This window comes from Pristiophorus japonicus, chromosome 9 (assembly GCF_044704955.1).
Source record: "Pristiophorus japonicus isolate sPriJap1 chromosome 9, sPriJap1.hap1, whole genome shotgun sequence".
In the NCBI taxonomy this organism is placed as follows: Eukaryota; Metazoa; Chordata; class Chondrichthyes; family Pristiophoridae; genus Pristiophorus; species Pristiophorus japonicus.
Window position 1 is genome coordinate 206,636,294 of NC_091985.1, and position 18,141 is coordinate 206,654,434.

The 18,141-nt window shown below is 47.7% G+C and overlaps 3 protein-coding genes across 3 annotated transcripts in view; 1 reads left to right on the top strand and 2 right to left on the bottom strand.

The window, feature by feature from the left end:
- LOC139274085 (zinc finger protein 585A-like) overlaps positions 1–18,141 on the top strand; it is a 121,844-nt gene that overhangs the window by 42,564 nt on the left and 61,139 nt on the right. Inside the window, exon 3 of the mRNA XM_070891134.1 lies at positions 16,181–16,267. The gene's annotated coding sequence lies outside the window, so the exon portion shown is untranslated. The remainder of the gene's footprint in view (positions 1–16,180; positions 16,268–18,141) is intronic.
- LOC139273527 (histone H3-like) lies at positions 9,578–9,988 on the bottom strand. The gene has a single exon (XM_070890475.1). The coding sequence runs from the start codon at positions 9,986–9,988 to the stop codon at positions 9,578–9,580; it is 411 nt and encodes a 136-aa protein (XP_070746576.1).
- On the bottom strand, positions 11,343–12,633 carry LOC139274084 (histone H1-like; the record flags this gene model as incomplete). The annotated part of the gene is made up of 2 exons (XM_070891133.1): positions 11,343–11,447; positions 12,037–12,633. Coding segments are annotated over 2 exons (702 nt in total), but the record flags the coding sequence as incomplete, so codon positions are not given.

Below are 18,141 nucleotides of genomic sequence, written 5' to 3' on the forward strand. Positions count from 1 at the left end.
AGAATTCCAAGGATTCACATCCCTCTGAGTGAATACATTTCTCCTCATCTCAGTCCTAAGTGTCTGATCCCTTATCCTGAGACTATGACCCCGTAGATCTAGACTATCCAGCAAAGTGAAACATCCTCACAGCATCTACCCTGTCAAGCCTTCTTAGATTTTTTTCTTGGTTTCAATGAGCTCAGCTCTCATTCTTCTAAACTCCAGAGTGTATAGGTGCATTTCACTCAATCTCTCTATCCCAGGATTCAATGTTGCACCCCCTCTAATATCCTTCCTTAGGCAATGAGACCAAAACTGCCCAGTAATCCAGGTGTGGTCTCACCAAAGCCCTACATAATTGCAGCCACACTTCTTTACTCTTATACTCAAAACCCCTTGTAATAAAGGCCAACATATACTTTACCTTCCTAATTGCTTGCAGAGCTGCAAGTTAACTATATGTGATTCCTGTACAATGACACTCAAATCCTACATTTACGAGTCTCTCTTCTTTTAAACATTTGGCTTTTCCATTCATATAAAATTTAACACACACTCACATCCCATAGTCTGAACTATACAGTGTAAAACCCACACTCACATCCCATAGTCTGAACTATACAGTGTAAAACACACACACACATCCCACAGTCTGAACTATACAGTGTAAAACACACTCACATCCCATAGTCTGAACAATACAGGGTGACAGATTGAGTAGAGACAGCGGCCTCTGAGCTTCCAGAACCGCCTCCAGGCTTCACGTTCCAGCATTCCCCCCGCCCCCCTCTCCCCGCCCAGTATTTAAACCGACGGGAAGGGCTCATGCGACCTCCCCTCCCCCAGCTCTGTCAGCGGCTGCCGTTTCCTCTGTGCTGGGCTGATGATCGTTGAACACATCAGGGAGCGGAGATATCCTGGGCCCGAGTAAGGGAGCAAACAGCAGCCACCTTACAGCAGCTCATCGCATTGGGACTGTGTCCACAGATGGGCTTTGTGTCGGGGAATCGGGGGCTGTTTGTAAGAGGCAGAATGGAGCAGGAAGTAGTTCGGGAATATGGAGTGAGTGGGGGAAGGGAGCGGAGATATCCCGGGCTGTGTGTGTACAATGTAAGGTAACGGAGAAAGTTAATCACCGCACGCTTTCAAATCATTGCTGCTTTCTTTCACAAAATCAGTAGTAAATGTTCCTGATTCAGTCCCAATCTCAGTTTCTGCTCTTCTTGGACATTGAACAGTGAAAACACAGCCTGACAGTGAGGTTGTGAGGAGTGTCACAAAGTGTATCTATTGCAGGCACCAGGACAGAAAGTGGACATTTCAAATTTGGTAATTTTGTTTCGGTGCGTTGAGTTCTCCAGAACCATGTTGAAGGTGATTGAGAGATGCATTGTTGCTCCCTCAGATACATCAGGATCTGGGCTCTGTGACATTCTGTTGCCTGCACAGGCCCTTAACTCGGTTCCAATAGACTGAGAACAATTGTTGTACAGCCCAGGTACCTGTGGTTATAATCCAGAAAGCGATTCAGAATTTTACAGGTAGTCCTTTGGGAGTGGAAGATATAAACCTCGATTGTATCAATCGGGTGATCCCATTCATGGACCAGTGCTGGGTTTGAGTTGTGTCTGGATGCTGATAACTTTCTATAGAACCGTCCTACACACCTGGTGTGGAAAATCTGAGTGCCACTGTACTGCAGTGAGGTCAGACAAGGACACCGTTTGTATCACGGTTTCCTCTCTCCAGATACTTTGCTTTATTATAAACATATACATTCATTACAACTTTATTTTATATTTTCCCCATCAGTTGTCCATATCATAACTATTCTCAAAGCAAAATACTTCATTGAGCCAGTATAAATGTGATATTTCTTCCACCCGGAACACACAGAAACATGCAGGCAGCTCCTTCTTGCATACAATAAGAACATTATCACTCACACAGCGCAGAGACACAGAACTGGCCTCAATCCTATTATCACAGGCAGCAGAAGCTGTCAGTCCAACAGTGATCCGAAGTGGCTGAGTTACATTGTGAATCTTACAGCCACATGGAGCGGTAGGATCAAATGCTGTTTCACCATTGAAACAACTCATTGGATATATTCAAGAAGGGGTTAGATATGGCCCTTACGGCTAAGGGGATCAAGGGGTATGGAGAGAAAGCAGGAAAGGGGTACTGAGGGAATGATCAGCCATGATCTTATTGAATGGTGGTGCAGGCTCGAAGGGCCGAATGGCCTACTCCTGCACCTATTTTCTATGTATCTCATTCATATACCAGATACTGAAATATACAGAATAAAACCCACACTTGCACTCCAGAAACTAATGTATAGATTAAAACCCACACTCATAGACCAGAAACTGACAGGTACAGATTAAACCACACACTTTTTACCAGAAACTGATGGTTACAGATTAAAGCCCACATATAGACCAGAAACCAACACTCAAATAGCAGAAACTGACAGGTACAGATTAATTCCCACTTTCACATATTAAAGACTGAAAGGTACATCTTAAAACCACTCTCTCATACCAGAAACTGACAGGTACAGAATATCACCCACACTCACATACCAGAAATTGACAGGTACAGATTAAACCAACACTATTTTTTACCAGAAACTGACAGGTGCAGATTAAAACCCACACTTGCATACCAGAAACTTACGGGTACAGGATAAATCCCACACTCACATACCACAAATTGATACATGAGATTACCCCCACACTCATACACCAGAAACTGATATGTACAGATTAAACCCACACTCGTATACCAGAAACTGACAGGTTCAGGTAAATTCCACAATCATATACCAGAAACTGACACATATAGATTACACCTCACATTCACATACCAAAAGCTGACAGGTAGATATTAAACCCGCACTCATATACCAGAACCGAGAGGTACAGAATAAACCCACACTCACATAGCAGCTGACAGGTGCAGATTAACCCACACTCAATACCAGAGACAAACGAGTACAGAATAAACACCACACCAAATACTAGGGATTGACAGGTACAGATTAAAACCCACAATTACATAACTGAAACTGAGAGGTAGAGAGTAATGCCAACAATCATATACCAGTAACTGACAGGTACAGATTAAACGCCACGCTCATATACCAGAGATAGATAGGTACAGAATAAAATACACACTCACATACCATAATCCGACACCATCAGGTCCGGTGAGATCCAGACCACAGTGCGCCTGCTGCTGCCCGGGGAGCTGGCCAAGCACGCTGTGTCGGAAGGGACAAAGGCGGTGACCAAGTACACCAGCTCCAAGTAAAACTCCTCGCTGTTCTGAGAGTACAAACCCCAAACACAACGACTCTTTTAAGAGCCACCCACAACCTCTCTGAAAGAGCTGCACAAGCGCATCACACTTTAGACTCAATTTACTGTAATTATTTCCTTAACAAGTGTGTTTGTGAACCTTTGCAGTTCCAGCTTTGGATTTAGTTTTGAATTCTCATAAGCAGCTTCATTCTCTGGTTGGATGTTAGGACCGCTGTTGAATTTCCCGCCATTCAAGCTACAAACACGGTTCCTCGTCGCTCTTTTCCATTTACAGTGCCTGCCGAGGAATTAAGAGCTTGTTTAGGGGATGAGACTCAGATTTCAGTCACCTCATTCTCTCGCAAGCCCTTTACAAGTTTATTTTTCAATTCCAGTTATGGTCAATCCGTTTATTAACCCGGGACTCCCCGCAGTGTAAAAACCTAGAATGGGAGTTCTTACAGAGACCAGAACAGGAGCAGTTTGAACACTCTGTCTCTCTTCTCTTTTCACAAAAGGGCTCCCAGTTCTGGTCTCACTCCCACCTGTGCGGAGGATCAATCCATGATCTGTGATTCCCAACTTTTACATAGTTTGAGCTGGAATGTGCCCTGTTAGAGAGTCAGTGGGGATTGATTGCCATCCGTTACAGACAGTTTGACAGTGAACGCGAATTTAATCCTGATTGTAACAGCCTGGAATTAGTAAGGGAAATATGGAATAAAATAAAAGGAAGTAAAACCTGTTTGTAAATCTTTGGCTAATGGTGAATTTATTAACATAATCCGCACTTTAAAAAATTATTGGCGGGGTTTTTGAAATTAAAAATCGAGGTGTGACTGTTGACAGGAATTTCTGACCTCGTTTCTATTGGTGAGCTCAACAGACAATGGATAAGGCGCGAGATTAACATTCAGCGGCGATTTGAGTAAAGAATTATCATGACTGGAAGAGGTAAAGGAGGTAAAGGACTGGGTAATGGCGGAGCCAAACGCCACCATAAAGTGCTCCGTGATAACATCCAGGGCATCACCAAATCAGCCATCCTCCACCTTGCTCGCCATGGCGGTATCAAGCGGATCTCGGGCCTGATCTACGAGGAGACCCGCGGGGTGCTGATGGTTTTCCTGGAGAATGTGATCAGGGATGCGATCACCTACACTGAGCACACCAAGCGCAAGACGGTCACTGCCATAGATGTGGTGTACGCTCTGAAATGGCAGGGCCGCACTCTCTATGGATTCGGCGGCTGAATAACTCGACCCTTTCCCCCAAGCACAACACAAAGGCTCTTCTACGAGCCACCCACCTCCTCACAGGGAGAGCAGTGACCTGCGGAACGGGGGCGAGATAGTTGATTTACATTTTGTTCTGTATAGATAGGTTTTCTGCCAAGATCTATATTGTGGTGTTAGGTGTTTTAAATCAGCATATATACGATGGACGGAATGTCCTTTTAGTCTTCGAGTCACAGACATTTACGGCACATTCCAGATGAAGGTAATACTGAAACAACTAATTTAGTAAGAACATAATAAATAGGAGCAGGTATAGGCCATACGGCCCCTCGAGCCTGCTCCGCCATTTAATACGATCATGGACTCGGGTCTACTTCCCTGCCCCATAACCCCTTATTCCCTTATTGTTTAAGAAACTGTCTGTTTCTGTCTTAAATTTATTCAATGTCCCAGCATCCACAGCTCTCTGAGGCAGCGAATTCCACAGATCCACAACCCTCAGAAGAAATTTCTCCTCATCTCAGTTTTAAATGGGTGGCCTCTTATTCTAAGATTATGCCCTCTAGTTCTAGTCTCCCACACCAGTGGAACCATCCTCTCTGCATCCACCTTGTCAAGCCCCCTCATAATCTTACATGTTTCGATAAGATCACCTCTCATTCTTCTGAATTCCATTGAGTAGAGGCCCAACCTACTCAACCTTTCCTCATAAGTCAACCCCCTCATTCCGGAATCAACCTTGTGAAACTTCTCTGAACTGCCTCCAAAGCAAGTATATCCTTTTGTAAATATGGAAACCAAAACTGCATGCAGTATTCCAGGTGTGGCTTCACCAATACCCTGTACAACTGTAGCAAGACTTCCCTGCGTTTATACTCCATCTCCTTTGCAATAAAGGCCAAGATTCCATTGGCCTTCCTGATCACTTGCTGTTCCTGCATACTATCCTTTTGTGTTTCATGCACAAGTACCCCCAGGTCCCACTGTACTGCAGCACTTTGCAATCTTTTGCCATTGAAACAATAACTTGCTCTTTGATTTTTTTTTCTGCTGAAGTGCATGACCTCACACTTTCCAATATGATACTCCATCTGCCAAATTTTTGCTCACTTACTTAGCCTGTCTATGTCCTTTTGCAGAATTTTTGTGTCCTCCTCACACATTGCTTTTCCTCCCATCTTTGTATCGTCAGCAAACTTGGCTGCATTACACTCGGTCCCTTCTTCCAAGTCATTAATATAGATCATAAATAGTTGGGGTCCCAGCACTGATCCCTGTGGCATCCCATTGGTTACTGATTGCCAACCCGAGAATTAACCATTTATCCCGACTCTCTGGTTTCTGTTTGTTAGCCAATTCTCTATCTATGCTAATATATTTCCCCCAACCCTGTGAACTTTTATCTTGTGCAGTCAGTAACCTTTTATGTGGCACCTTGTCAAATGCTTTTTGGAAGTCCAAATAAACCACATCCACTGCTTCCCCTGTTCGTTACATCCTCAAAGAATTCCAGCAAACTTGTCAAACATGACTTCCCCTTCATAAATCCATGCTGTTACATCCATGTTACAGCAGTGACAGATAAGAAAGGTGTTGAATTAAACGATGGGAGGAAGGCAGCATCAGGACGGAAGGCTAGTGAGGGGCTCTTGCCCTCAGAGAAGGACTCCCAAGTCCTGATCAGAAGTGACCCTCAAGCAATCTCGGTTACAAACCGGTCAATGACTCGAACATGTAGAAATCTAGATCGACAAACACAGCAGCGAGTTTGCTGTTCAGATTATTGAATGTATATATAGGAAAAAACGTGAATGAATCTTTCTCATAAGTCCGGCCGTCATTAACCATTTTTGCTTGAGAGCAGAACAGAAACATAAAAAACGGAGTATAAATCGGGAGGGGATGTCATTGATGACCGAATTCAAGAATTTGAGATTGTGGCGAGCAATAAATCTGATTGGTCTCTTTAAACATCCAATCGGAGAGATACAGAACAATGGCAATTGACAACGCATCTAATGAACCAATCACAATCGTTACCTTCACCCATCCCTCATTAGCATAGGGTTGTGGGCGGAGTGTGGGGCTGCCTATATAATGCGAGCCCGGAGCAGAATTTCCTTCATATCTGTGCCTGACTGAACAAGACGATGCCTGAGGAAAAGAAACCAGCTTCGAAAAAGGGTGCCAAGAAAGTCATCAAGAAAACACCACCGAAGGGCGGCAAGAAGCGCAGAAAGTCGAGAAAGGAGAGTTACTCCATCTACATCTACAAAGTGATGAAGCAGGTTCACCCCGACACCGGCATCTCCTCCAAGGCCATGGGCATCATGAACTCGTTTGTGAACGATATTTTCGAGCGCATTGCGGGTGAGGCTTCCCGCCTGGCCCATTACAACAAGCGCCGCACCATCAGTTCCCGGGAGATCCAGACCGCCGTGCGCCTGCTGCTGCCCGGGGAGCTGGCCAAGCACGCCGTGTCGGAAGGGACAAAGGCGGTTACCAAATACACCAGCTCCAAGTAAAACTCCACGCTGTCCTGACAACAAACCCAAAACACAACGGCTCTTTTAAGAGCCACCCACAACATCATTGAAACAGCTGCACAAACACATCACCCTTTAGACTGAATTTACTGTAATTATTTCCCGAACAAGTGTGTGTGTGTGTGTGAGAACCTTTGTAGTTCCAGCTGTAGATTTAGTTTTGAATTCTCATAAAAAGCTTCACTGACCGGCTTGACCTTGGCGTCGCTGGAATTTCCTGCAGTGAGTAAACTACAAACACGGTCCCTGGTCGCTTTCCCTTTGTTCTCAGACCCGTTCATTCACAGCGCCTGCCGACGAATTTATTTTGGGGGGCGGGGAAACTCCGATTTCAGTCACATTCTCACTCAAGCCCTTTACACGTGTTTTTTTATTCCGTTGCGCTCAGTCCATTTATTAACCCGAGACTCCCCGCAGTGTAACAACCCAGAATGGGAGTTCTTAGAGACTAGAACAGGGACAGTTTGAACACCCTGTCCCTCTTCTCTTTTTACAGAAGGACTCTCAGTTCTGGTCTCACTCCCACAGCAGCTCCTGTGAAAACAAGTTCACTTTTACAAAGATTGAGCTGGAATGTGTCCCGTTACAGAATCAGTGGGGACTGAGTCCCGCCCGTTACAGACAGTTTGAAACTGAAGCCGAATTTAATCCTGATTGTAACAGGCTGGAATTTGCAAGGGGAACATGGAATAAGACAAAAGGAAACAAAAAGTGTTTTGAAGTATTTGGCTAATGGTGAAGTTACTAACATAATCCGCAATTTTAACAATTATTGGCTGGATTTTTGAATTTAAAAAATCGTTAGATTCTGGCTGTTGAGAACCAGTAATTTCCACCCTCCTTTCATTGGTGGACCAAGCAGGCTGTGATTGGTCATCGGAAACGGCCAATGAAATCTACGACAGAGTGACCAATCACAAGTTCGCTCCCTGCATTCCTGCTGAAGTTATAAGAAGGGCAGATGTGGGAGGAGTTTTTCATTCTTCTTCTGAGCCTGTGGATTGTGGAAATGTCTGGAAGAGGAAAAACCGGTGGTAAAGCTCGCGCCAAGGCCAAGTCTCGCTCCTCCCGGGCTGGACTGCAATTCCCTGTGGGCCGTGTTCACAGGCTCCTGCGAAAGGGGAACTACGCTCAGCGTGTGGGTGCCGGAGCCCCGGTCTACATGGCTGCTGTGCTCGAGTATCTGACCGCTGAAATCCTGGAGCTGGCCGGCAACGCTGCCCGCGACAACAAGAAGACCCGCATCATCCCCAGACACCTTCAAGCTGGCCATCCGCAACGACGAGGAGCTCAACAAGTTGCTGGGAAAGGTGACCATCGCTCAGGGCGGGGTGCTGCCGAATATCCAGGCTGTGCTGCTGCCCAAGAAAAGCAACACTTCGTCCAAGACCAAGTAAAGCGGACAAGATTTAATCTAATAACCGAAAGGCTCTTTCCAGAGCCACCCACAGTATCGACGAAAGGGCTTGCTTACTGTCTTAATTCAGTCAGAGCCCTTTAATTCATGTACCGATAGATTGGCCTGTTTTAGACCTGTAAACATAGAAAATACGTGCAGGAGTAGGCCCTTCGAGCCTGCACCACCATTCAATAAGATCATGGCTGATTATTCTCTCAGTACCCCTTTCCTGCTTTCTCTCCATATCCCTTTAGCCATAAGGGCCACATCTAACTCCCTCTTGAATATATCTAACGAACTGGCATCAACAACTCTGCGGTAGGGAATTCCACAGGTTAACAATTCTGAGTGAATGAGTTTCTCCTCATCTCAGTCTTAAATGGCTTACCCCTTATCCGTATGCGGGAGCTTTCAGTTCCCAGTCTCTGCATTACGGTTCTCTGCTCACACATACACTCTTCCCGTTAACAGCGTATAATTGAACTACAGTTGTCACTCAACAATTGTATAAATACCGCCACCGGTTCTTTAAATATTCTTTAATCTGTCTGAAAACGAGAGAGTCGGCGATGATGAATTAATGTAGTAATAAAAGGGCCTAGTTTAATTCTGGTCTGGTTTGAGATAGTTTGAATGCTGGTTTTGTTCTCGGGAGCTCTGGCCGTTCCCGGGCTGTGTATTTCTCTGTTAAGCCGGGCAGTTTAGACCGCACTCAATCAGCGAGCGATGTACACATACAGGAACCGAGTCCATTGCAGTGCTTCCCAGATCTGCCTGCCCCCATTCTCCGGCAACACCGAATGGGGAAATCTGTGCTTTGCACCGGGGAACGAGGTCAGAGCGACGCAAAGCCGATGTCAGTTTCTGAAAATATTAAAGGGCTCATCAGTTAATCGTCAATAACTCCCATGTGAACCGAGCTGGTACATAAATACACGATCAGTAATCAGTCCCACACCCTCTGCCCGTCCCTACAGTGGGTTAATGAACAACACGAAGCTCTGGTTACAGGAGATCGCAGCTCTTTCCTTTGCTGATTTGGTAGCTCTGAAAAGAGCCGTTGTTGCACTTGGTGCTGAAGCTTCGAGCCGAGGCAGGGAGCGTTTAGGCACGCTCCCAGCGGATGCGGCGGGCCAACTGGATGTCTTTGGGCATGATGGTGACTCGCTTGGCGTGGATGGCGCAAAGGTTGGTGTCCTCAAAGAGCCCCACCAGGTAAGCCTCGCTGGCCTCCTGCAGGGCCATGACGGCCGAGCTCTGGAAGCGCAGGTCGGTTTTGAAGTCTTGAGCGATCTCCCGCACCAGGCGCTGGAAGGGCAGTTTGCGGATCAGCAGCTCGGTGGATTTCTGGTAGCGGCGGATCTCCCTCAGAGCCACGGTGCCGGGTCGGTAGCGATGAGGCTTCTTCACTCCGCCCGTGGCCGGAACACTCTTCCGGGCCGCTTTGGTCGCCAGCTGTTTGCGAGGAGCTTTCCCTCCGGTGGATTTGCGCGCTGTCTGCTTGGTCCTGGCCATTTTCTGAACGGATCTCAACACAATCTGGGATACACAGACTGTTAATGCAGAGCCTCCTCTTTGCCTCCATTTAAAGTGTGTGAGGGTCCGCACGGGGCTGTGATTGGCTGCAGCCTGACCGCCAATCAAGTTTGAACCAAACACCGAGAGTGAAAATGAAGGGCGGGGATTACTGGATCCTGATTGGCTGAACTGAAACTGACAGTTGGTCAATTTCAAAAAGCCCGCCAATTTCAGAATATCAACCAACAGAGATTAAATAAACTCTAATTTCCCGCCAGCAATTTAAGAATCCCGCTCTTTATAACGGCGATTGTGCCCCATTATAAGTCACCAATCCCATTCTGTCATATTCCGGTTTGAATTCTGTTCCATTCCCTGATCGGTCTATACCGGGCGGGAATAAATCCCCGGTCACTGCTTCCTGCAAACATAAAGTACCGCATCGATCCCGCCAGTGCCGTCCCATTTAACCGAATCTCACAGAAACCACACATGACAGGAATTATCTGTGAGGGGAGACTGTAATGTCTGGGACTGTGTATCCTGCCCAGTAATTGTGACTGTCAGCCGGAGTTTTTGATCTCTCATATTTACAATAGTTGTAAAATATTTAATAATTCCCATATTCCTACAGCGACTACTCCAAAAGTACTTCATTGGTCTTGTTCACTGGATGTGTTCGGGAGGGAGTTGGATGTGGTCCTTGCGGCTGAGGGGGGGGGGGGGTCGGGGAGTGTGGAGGGGGGAGGTGCTGGGGTGGGAGATCAGCTGTGATCTTGTTGAATGGCGGTGCAGGCTCGAAGGGCCGAATGGCCTACTCCTGCACCTATTTTCTATGTCTTGAGACGTTCGGTGGTCGTGAAAGGCGCTATATAAATCCAAACCTTTCTTTTAAACAGCCGAAACCATTTCCCAACCAAACTGTCCGCGCTCCGATCCCCAGGTCGCTGCTCTCTCTGTGAATCGGTGGGTGGCTCTGAGAAGAGCCTTTGAGTGGTGTTTGGGGAAAAAGGGTCGAGTTATTCAGCCGCCGAATCCATAGAGAGTGCGGCTCTGCCGTTTCAGAGCGTACACCACATCCATGGCAGTGACCGTCTTGCGCTTGGCGTGCTCAGTGTATGTGACTGCATCCCTGATCACATTCTCCAGAAAAACCTTCAGCACCCCGCGGGTCTACTCGTAGATCAGGCCCGAGATCCGCTTGACACCGCCACGGCGAGCCAGGCGGCGGATTGCTGGTTTGGTGATGCCCTGGATGTTATCACGGAGCACTTTACGGTGCCGCTTGGCTCCGCCTTTACCCAGTCCTTTGCCTTCTTTGCCTCGACCATACATTATAACGACTCTTCACTTAAACTGCCGCTGAATGAGAAGTGAACTGCTGCCGGTTCCTTTTTATAGAGCCGGAGCCGACCTGACTGAGAAAGCGCAGAGTGAGAGAGGCTTTCTGCAGCCGCTAATTTCAAACCTGAAGCTTTTAAATAAAGTCCCGTTACAATTAACAATCGCGAATATTCCCGCCTATATACAGCCGCTTCCCTGTCAATCTCAGACCTTGTTCCATCTCCCCACACTTCCTCTCACAGACGGGTTCAGCAGTTTACAAACACCTTATTCCAGCTGATTTGGAGAATGTGGTGTTTTGGGTTTGAGTTGTGAGGCGGGGTATCTCCGCCAGTATCACCGTCTCACAGACTCTCCCCCTTAATCTGTGAAATGACAATGACCAGGAACTGAGACTGGAGCCGAACACATTCCCAGTTACAGTGAGGCCCGGGCCGGACATCCCATTCTCTGAGTGTTTTATTGCAGACACTGGGGGAGGGGTGGGTGCAGCCAATGTCAGCGAGTCACCAGGGATCCTGGCTTCATGTTCAATGATTTCTGTCTGAAATCTGAGCCCGGCCCCGGGATAGGGAGCATTTGATTCGGGGATCAACTCTTTTCTGAGAGGCGTGGGTGGCTCTGAGAAGAGCCTTTGGGTTCAGATGTTTACAAGTTGCACTTTTTATTTACTTTTTGTGCGCTGCTTTCTTGGGTCTTGCTGATTTGGCCTTGGCCCTCGGTTTTTCCACCTTTTTGGCCGCCTTCACCTTTGCGCCCGAGGCCTTCTTGGGGCTCTTGGGCTTCGCCGCTGCCGCCTTCTTCCCAGCCGCTGCTTTCGCTGTCTTTTTTACTGTTAACGCCTTCTTGGTGCTCGTTTTCTTGGCTGGAGATTTCTTGGCTGCTGTTTTTTTGGCCGGAGATTTCTTGGCTGCTGGTTTCTTGGTCGAAGATTTCTTGGCTGCTGGTTTCTTCGCTGGAGATTTCTTGGCTGCTGGTTTCTTGGCTGGAGATTTCTTGGCTGCTGGTTTCTTGGCTGGAGATTTCTTGGCTGCTGGTTTCTTCACCTTCCTTCCCACTTTCCCCTGGTTTTCCTTCTTAGCGACTTTGAAGGAGCCCGAGGCGCCCGTGCCCTTGGTCTGCACCAGGAAGCCATTTGTCACATTCCTCTTGATACTGAACCTAATCTGGGACCCGCGCTTCTCCACATCCACGCCTTTGGCCGCCAGAGCCTTCTTTATCGCAGCCAGGGACATCCCCTTGCGATCGCTGCCATCGGCCACAACCTTGAGGATCTGTTCGCCCAACGTGGGGCCGGCAGACTTGGAGCGGGGAGCCGCCTTCTTCTTCTTGCTGGGAGCCTTGGTTTGAGCGGCGGCGGCAGGAGGAGCCGTTTCGGCGGCTGCAGTGTCAGTCATGTCGGCGACTCTGTGGAAAATCTCTCTGACAGTCAGAGCTCGGTCAGAAATGAAACGGGAGGCGGCGGCACAGAGCAACTTAAAGGCAGCGAGCGGACGGGGCGGAGACATCCTGCTATCAGCTCCCCGCCCCTCCAGCCTCTCTGTGTTTCTCTCTCCTCATTAACTGTCCGATTCCAATTCAACCCGGGCCCTCCAGATTCCCAGACTGGCCTCTTTCTGTCCCGAATACCGGGATGTTTGCTGTCGAGAAAGTTTCATCCAAATTGAAGGCAGCAATTTGGATTTAAACCCGTTTTATTGCTGCACTGGTCGCGCTCTCTCACCCGATCGCGGACATTTTCTTCGTTTTTCGATTGAAATTTGAAATCACATCAAACTTGACGTTTAATTCCCACTTTAGACCTGAGCAGGGCAGCAGGGCGATCCTGTGACAGGGAAATCTTTGAATTTTACACAAGAGGAACTCTGGAATCCGGCGATGAGACGGACACACAAACACAATGGCATTAGTCTCACCGGCCCGCCCCTTTAACACACTCTCGCTCACACAATGTTCACATCTGTACATTCACAGCACAAACTATCCCAGATTTACAGCTCCCAGCACAGGGTTACCTCTCCGCTCGGCCTGTGCTGCCGATTCTCGGGGTTAGTTGTAGTTTCCTAGCTAAGTAAGTGTTAAACACTCTGAGGTCGGCGCTCCTCAGTGTCTGTTCCCCAGATTAAGGGGCAGGAGCCAATCACAGCAGTGGCTGGCTTAACCCATATATGCTGTTAAGTTATTACATTGTTCGCACGCAGAAATATGTTTGATTAACGTGAAAATAGAAATTATGAGTTCACCGCCCCTCCACCATCTCTTTGTCTCTCTCTCTCCTCCGAAAATGAGGGACATATAACAGTAACTGGTGTCCTATCCATCCCATACTCACCATCCAGAGATGGCTATCAGAGGGAGCGACAGAGAGACAGACACAGAATCAGTCTTAAACTCCCTAACTGTGTCTCCATATTACTCTCAATAATCGTATCACACATTCATGTATAGCACCACCGAAAGAGAGAGAGACAGACACATTATCAGTCTTACACTTGGTATCAGTGTCTCCATATTACGCTCAGTAACAGTGCCACACCGTCATGTATAGCACCAGAGAGAGAAACAGAAACAGTATCATAGAAATATAAAAAATAGGTGCAGGAGTAGGCCATTCGGCCCTTCAAGCCTGCACCACCATTCAATATGATCATGGCTGATCATGCAACTTTACCCCATTCCTGCTTTCTCTCCATACCCCTTGATCCCTTTCGCCGTAAGGGCCATATCTAACTCCCTTTTGAATATATCTAACGAACTGGCCTCAACAAATTTCTGTGGTAGAAAATTCCACAGGTTCACAATTCTCTGAGTGAAGAAGTTTCTCCTCATCTCGGTCCTAAATGGCTTACCTCTTATTCTTAGACTGTGACCCCTGGTTCTGGACATCCCCAACATCGGGAACATTCTTCCTGCATCTAACCTGTCCAATCCCGTCAGAATTGTATATGTTTCTATGAGATCCCCTCTCATTCTTCTAAATTCCAGTGAATATAAGCCTAGTCTATCCAGTCTTTCTTCATATATCAGTCCTGCCATCCTGGAATCAATCTGGTGAACCTTCGCTGCACTCCCTCAATAGCAAGAATGTCCTTCCTCAGATTAGGAGACCAAAACTGTACACAATATTCCAGATGTGACCTCACCAAGGCCCTGTACAACTGCAGTAAGACCTCCCTGCTCCGAAAGTGTTGTACTCACAAGTGTTTCCACATCACACGAAATAACAGTATCCCGCCTTCACAGACAGTACAAGAGAAAAGGATTGTAACAGAGACAGAGATGGGGGAGAGTGCTAAGCGAGAGATCGGAGAGATCGAGGCAGGACGGTGAGACACAGAAAGACTTACACAGTATCTGTCCCAGACTGACCTGTGAGGTCCGGTTTTATCCTGAAAGTCCCCATTGGGGAGACAGAAGATGCAGTCCCCTCTCTCACTGATATTGTACCACATACAGACACATTATTAATCCCACACTGCGGGACAGTGTCAGAGAGTGAGAGAAACAAGGTCCCACATTTAACCCTCGCTTGCCTGTTGTACTCCCTGTAATCTTGCAGCTCAGGGCCGTTCGGTATTACTCTCAGTGACCGAGTGTTTCACTCTGATTCAACTAAACTGGGACAGTTTCTGTCAGATATTAACTCCTGCACAGTCCCAGCAAACACTCCTACACCCCGTCCCTCCGATGTTTCTGCAGGATTGCTTTGTGAAGACGGGCTCACGAAGAGAAAAACACCCTGCACGGAATGATCCCAAATTGAGCATCTCAAAGGGGCAAGGTTCCCAGCTTTAAACATTCTCTGTCCTTGCCCCCCAGGCCCAGTTCCTTTGCTCAGATTCTGATAAAAGTAAATTGGGAAAAGTTCACTTTGATTTTTAACGGCTGAATTATTGCAGCGAGCTGCGCGTGCGCGGATAAGCCCCGGCCCGTGGGTCGATTTCCAGTGAGCAGAAGAGCGCATGCGCCCTCCCCTCCCCCAGCCCTGCCTGTGAGCGCCATTCACTCAGTGAGCGGAAGATGATGGTTTAAACAGCCAGGAATGGAGACACTGCGGCCCCGGGGTAAGGCAGCGAGCAGCAGCCTCCTTACAGCAGCACATCGCTTTGGGAGCGTGTCCGCAGATGGGCTCAGAGATCAGCACTGAGTCCGGGGGAAGTTCAGGGGGAGTCGGAGTCTGTGTGTAACAGGCGGAGTGGAGCAAGAACTGGTCTCAGTGCGTGGAGTGAGTGGGGGAAGGGAGAGGCCATTCTCGGGCTGTGTGTGGACAGCGTGTGTCCCGGGTAAGGGAGACAGAATGGGAAGGATCTGCTGTTGACAATCATTGCTGCTTTCTGCCTGCAAACCAGCAGTGAACGTTCCTGCTTTAGTTCCAGTCTCACCGTGTTTGTTGTCATTGGACAGCGAGCAGTGGAAGCAGAGCCGGACACTGAGGATTTATTCAAGGAGCATCTATTGCAGGCACCGGGTGAGAAACGTGAAGGACATGTTTTAAATGGCGGCTCTTTGTTTTTGGTTGAACGGTTAGTGCCCTGGGAGAGGGAAGTAGCAATCTGAGCTGTGTAAAAGTCCGTGCCCCATCGGGTCGTCCCATTCCTGAAGCAGGGCAGGGGTTGGGTTATATCTGGATGTCAGTAAATTGCTGTAAATCTGCCCAACACACTTGGTGTGCAGAAGCTGAGTGCTGCAGTACTGCAGTGGAGTCAGACACTGACACTGTTTGTATCGCTGGCTTCCCTTTGTGAATGTTCATAATGAATATTAATTGAACGATTACATTCATCACTTTAGTCTTTTCTACCTCTCCTGTTCTTGAATGATCAGAGATACCTTTTCTTCCTACAGGCAAGGAATTGAAGGAACCGGAACAAATGTGAAGTTTCCTCCACCTGAGACATAAGGAACAGTGCAACCAGCTCCTTCTCTCACACAGTAGGTACCGATCACAGTGTGCGGATACACAGACAGGTTATCCGAATTAAACATGTTTGTGGTGCTGAATAGCCTCCTCCTATTCCTGTGTAACAGGCCTGAGGGGGCTGATGACCACCTCCTGTTCCTAATTTAACAGACTGAAGATACTGAGTGGCCTTCTCCAGTTCCTAATGTAATAAACACGAGGGTCTTAATGGCCTCCTCCTATCCATATGTAACAAACTCTAGGGGCAGAATGACCTTCCCCGGTACCTTGTATTGGGTTAGAATGGGATGAATGGCCTCCTTTAGTTCTTATGTAACAGGTTCCAGGGGCTGAATAGCCTCCTCCAGTTCCGATGTAACAAGCTTGAGAGACTGAATGCATTCCTCCTGTACCCATGAAACAATCCCATGGGGATGATTGCCCTTGTCCTATTCCTAAAGTAACAGACCCGAGGGGCAGAATTGTGTCATCCTATTGCTTTTTAACTCCAGTTGCTGAATGGCCCTCTCCAGTTCCTAATGTAATAGGCTCGAGGAGCTGAATGGCCTCCTCCTCTTCCTATATAACATTCTCAATGGGTTGAATGGCCTTCTCCTTCTCCTATGTAACAGGTTCAAAGGGCTGAATGGCCTGCTCATGATCTGAATTAAACATGCTTGGGGGCTGAATGTCTTCCCCCAGTTCCTATACAACATGCTCGAGGGGCTGAATGACCTCCTCCTGCTCCTATATAACATGCAGGAGGGGCTGAATGGCCTTCTCCAATTCCTCTGTAACAGGCTCGAGGGGCTGAATGGTCACATCCTGTTCCTGGTTAACAGTTCCGAGGGGTGGAATTGACCTACTCCTGTTCCTATGTAACAGACCCGAGGAACTGAGGGTCGTCTCCTGTTCCTAATGTAAGAAGCTCAAGAGGATGAAAAACGTTCTGCTGTTCCCATGTCACAGAAGCAAAGGCTGAGTGGTCTGCTCGTGTTTCTAATGTTAGAGAGGCTGAATGACCTCCTCTTCTTCCCACATAACAGAATGGAAGGGCTGAATGGCATCCTCCTGATCCAATGTAACAGGCTCGAGGGAAAGAATAGCCTCATCCTGCTCCTGTCTAACAACATTCGGTGCTGAACAGCCACCTCCTGTTCCTGTGTAATAAGTTAAATGGGATGAGTGGCCTTCTCCAGTTGCAATATAACATGTGCGACTGGCTTATTGGCCTCTTCCAGTTCCTATAACATTCTCGGTGGTCTGAATGGCCTACTCCTGTTCCGATGTGAAAGGCTCCAGAGGATGGATGGCCTCCTCTATTCCTGTGTAACAGTATCCAGTCGATGCATCGCCTCCACCAATTCCTTTATAGCAAGGCTGTGGTTCTGAATGCCCACCTCCTGTACCTATGCAACAATCTCGAGGGATTGAATGGCTGCCTATTCATTTGTAACAGGTTCGAGCAGCTGAATGGCATCCATCTATTCCTGTAAAGCAGATTCCAAGGCTGAAAGGCCTACTCCAGTTTCTAATGTAACAGAGTCGAGAGGCAGAATGGCTTACTGTTCCTATGTAACAGGCTCGAGGGACTGAATGGCCTCCCCCTCTTCCTTATGTAACAGGCTCGAGAGACTGAATGGCCTCCCTCTGTTCCTTATGTAAAAGGCTCGAGGGACTGAATGGCCTCCTCCAGTTCCAATGTAACAGACTCGTGGGACTGAATGGCCCCCCCCCTTGTTCCTTATGTAACAAGCTCGAGAGATTGAATGGCCTCCCCCTGTTCCTTATGTAACAGGCTCGAGGGACTGAATGTCCTCCTCCTGTTCCTTATGTAACAGACTCGACGGGATGATTTGCCATGTGCTGAAAGGCCTCCGCAAGTTCCCAGATCCAGGGACTGTTC

Coding starts and splice junctions, on each gene's coding strand:
- LOC139273527 (XM_070890475.1), bottom strand. CDS start 9,988: ATGGCCAGGACCAAGCAGACAGCGCGCAAATCCACCGGAGGGAAAGCT.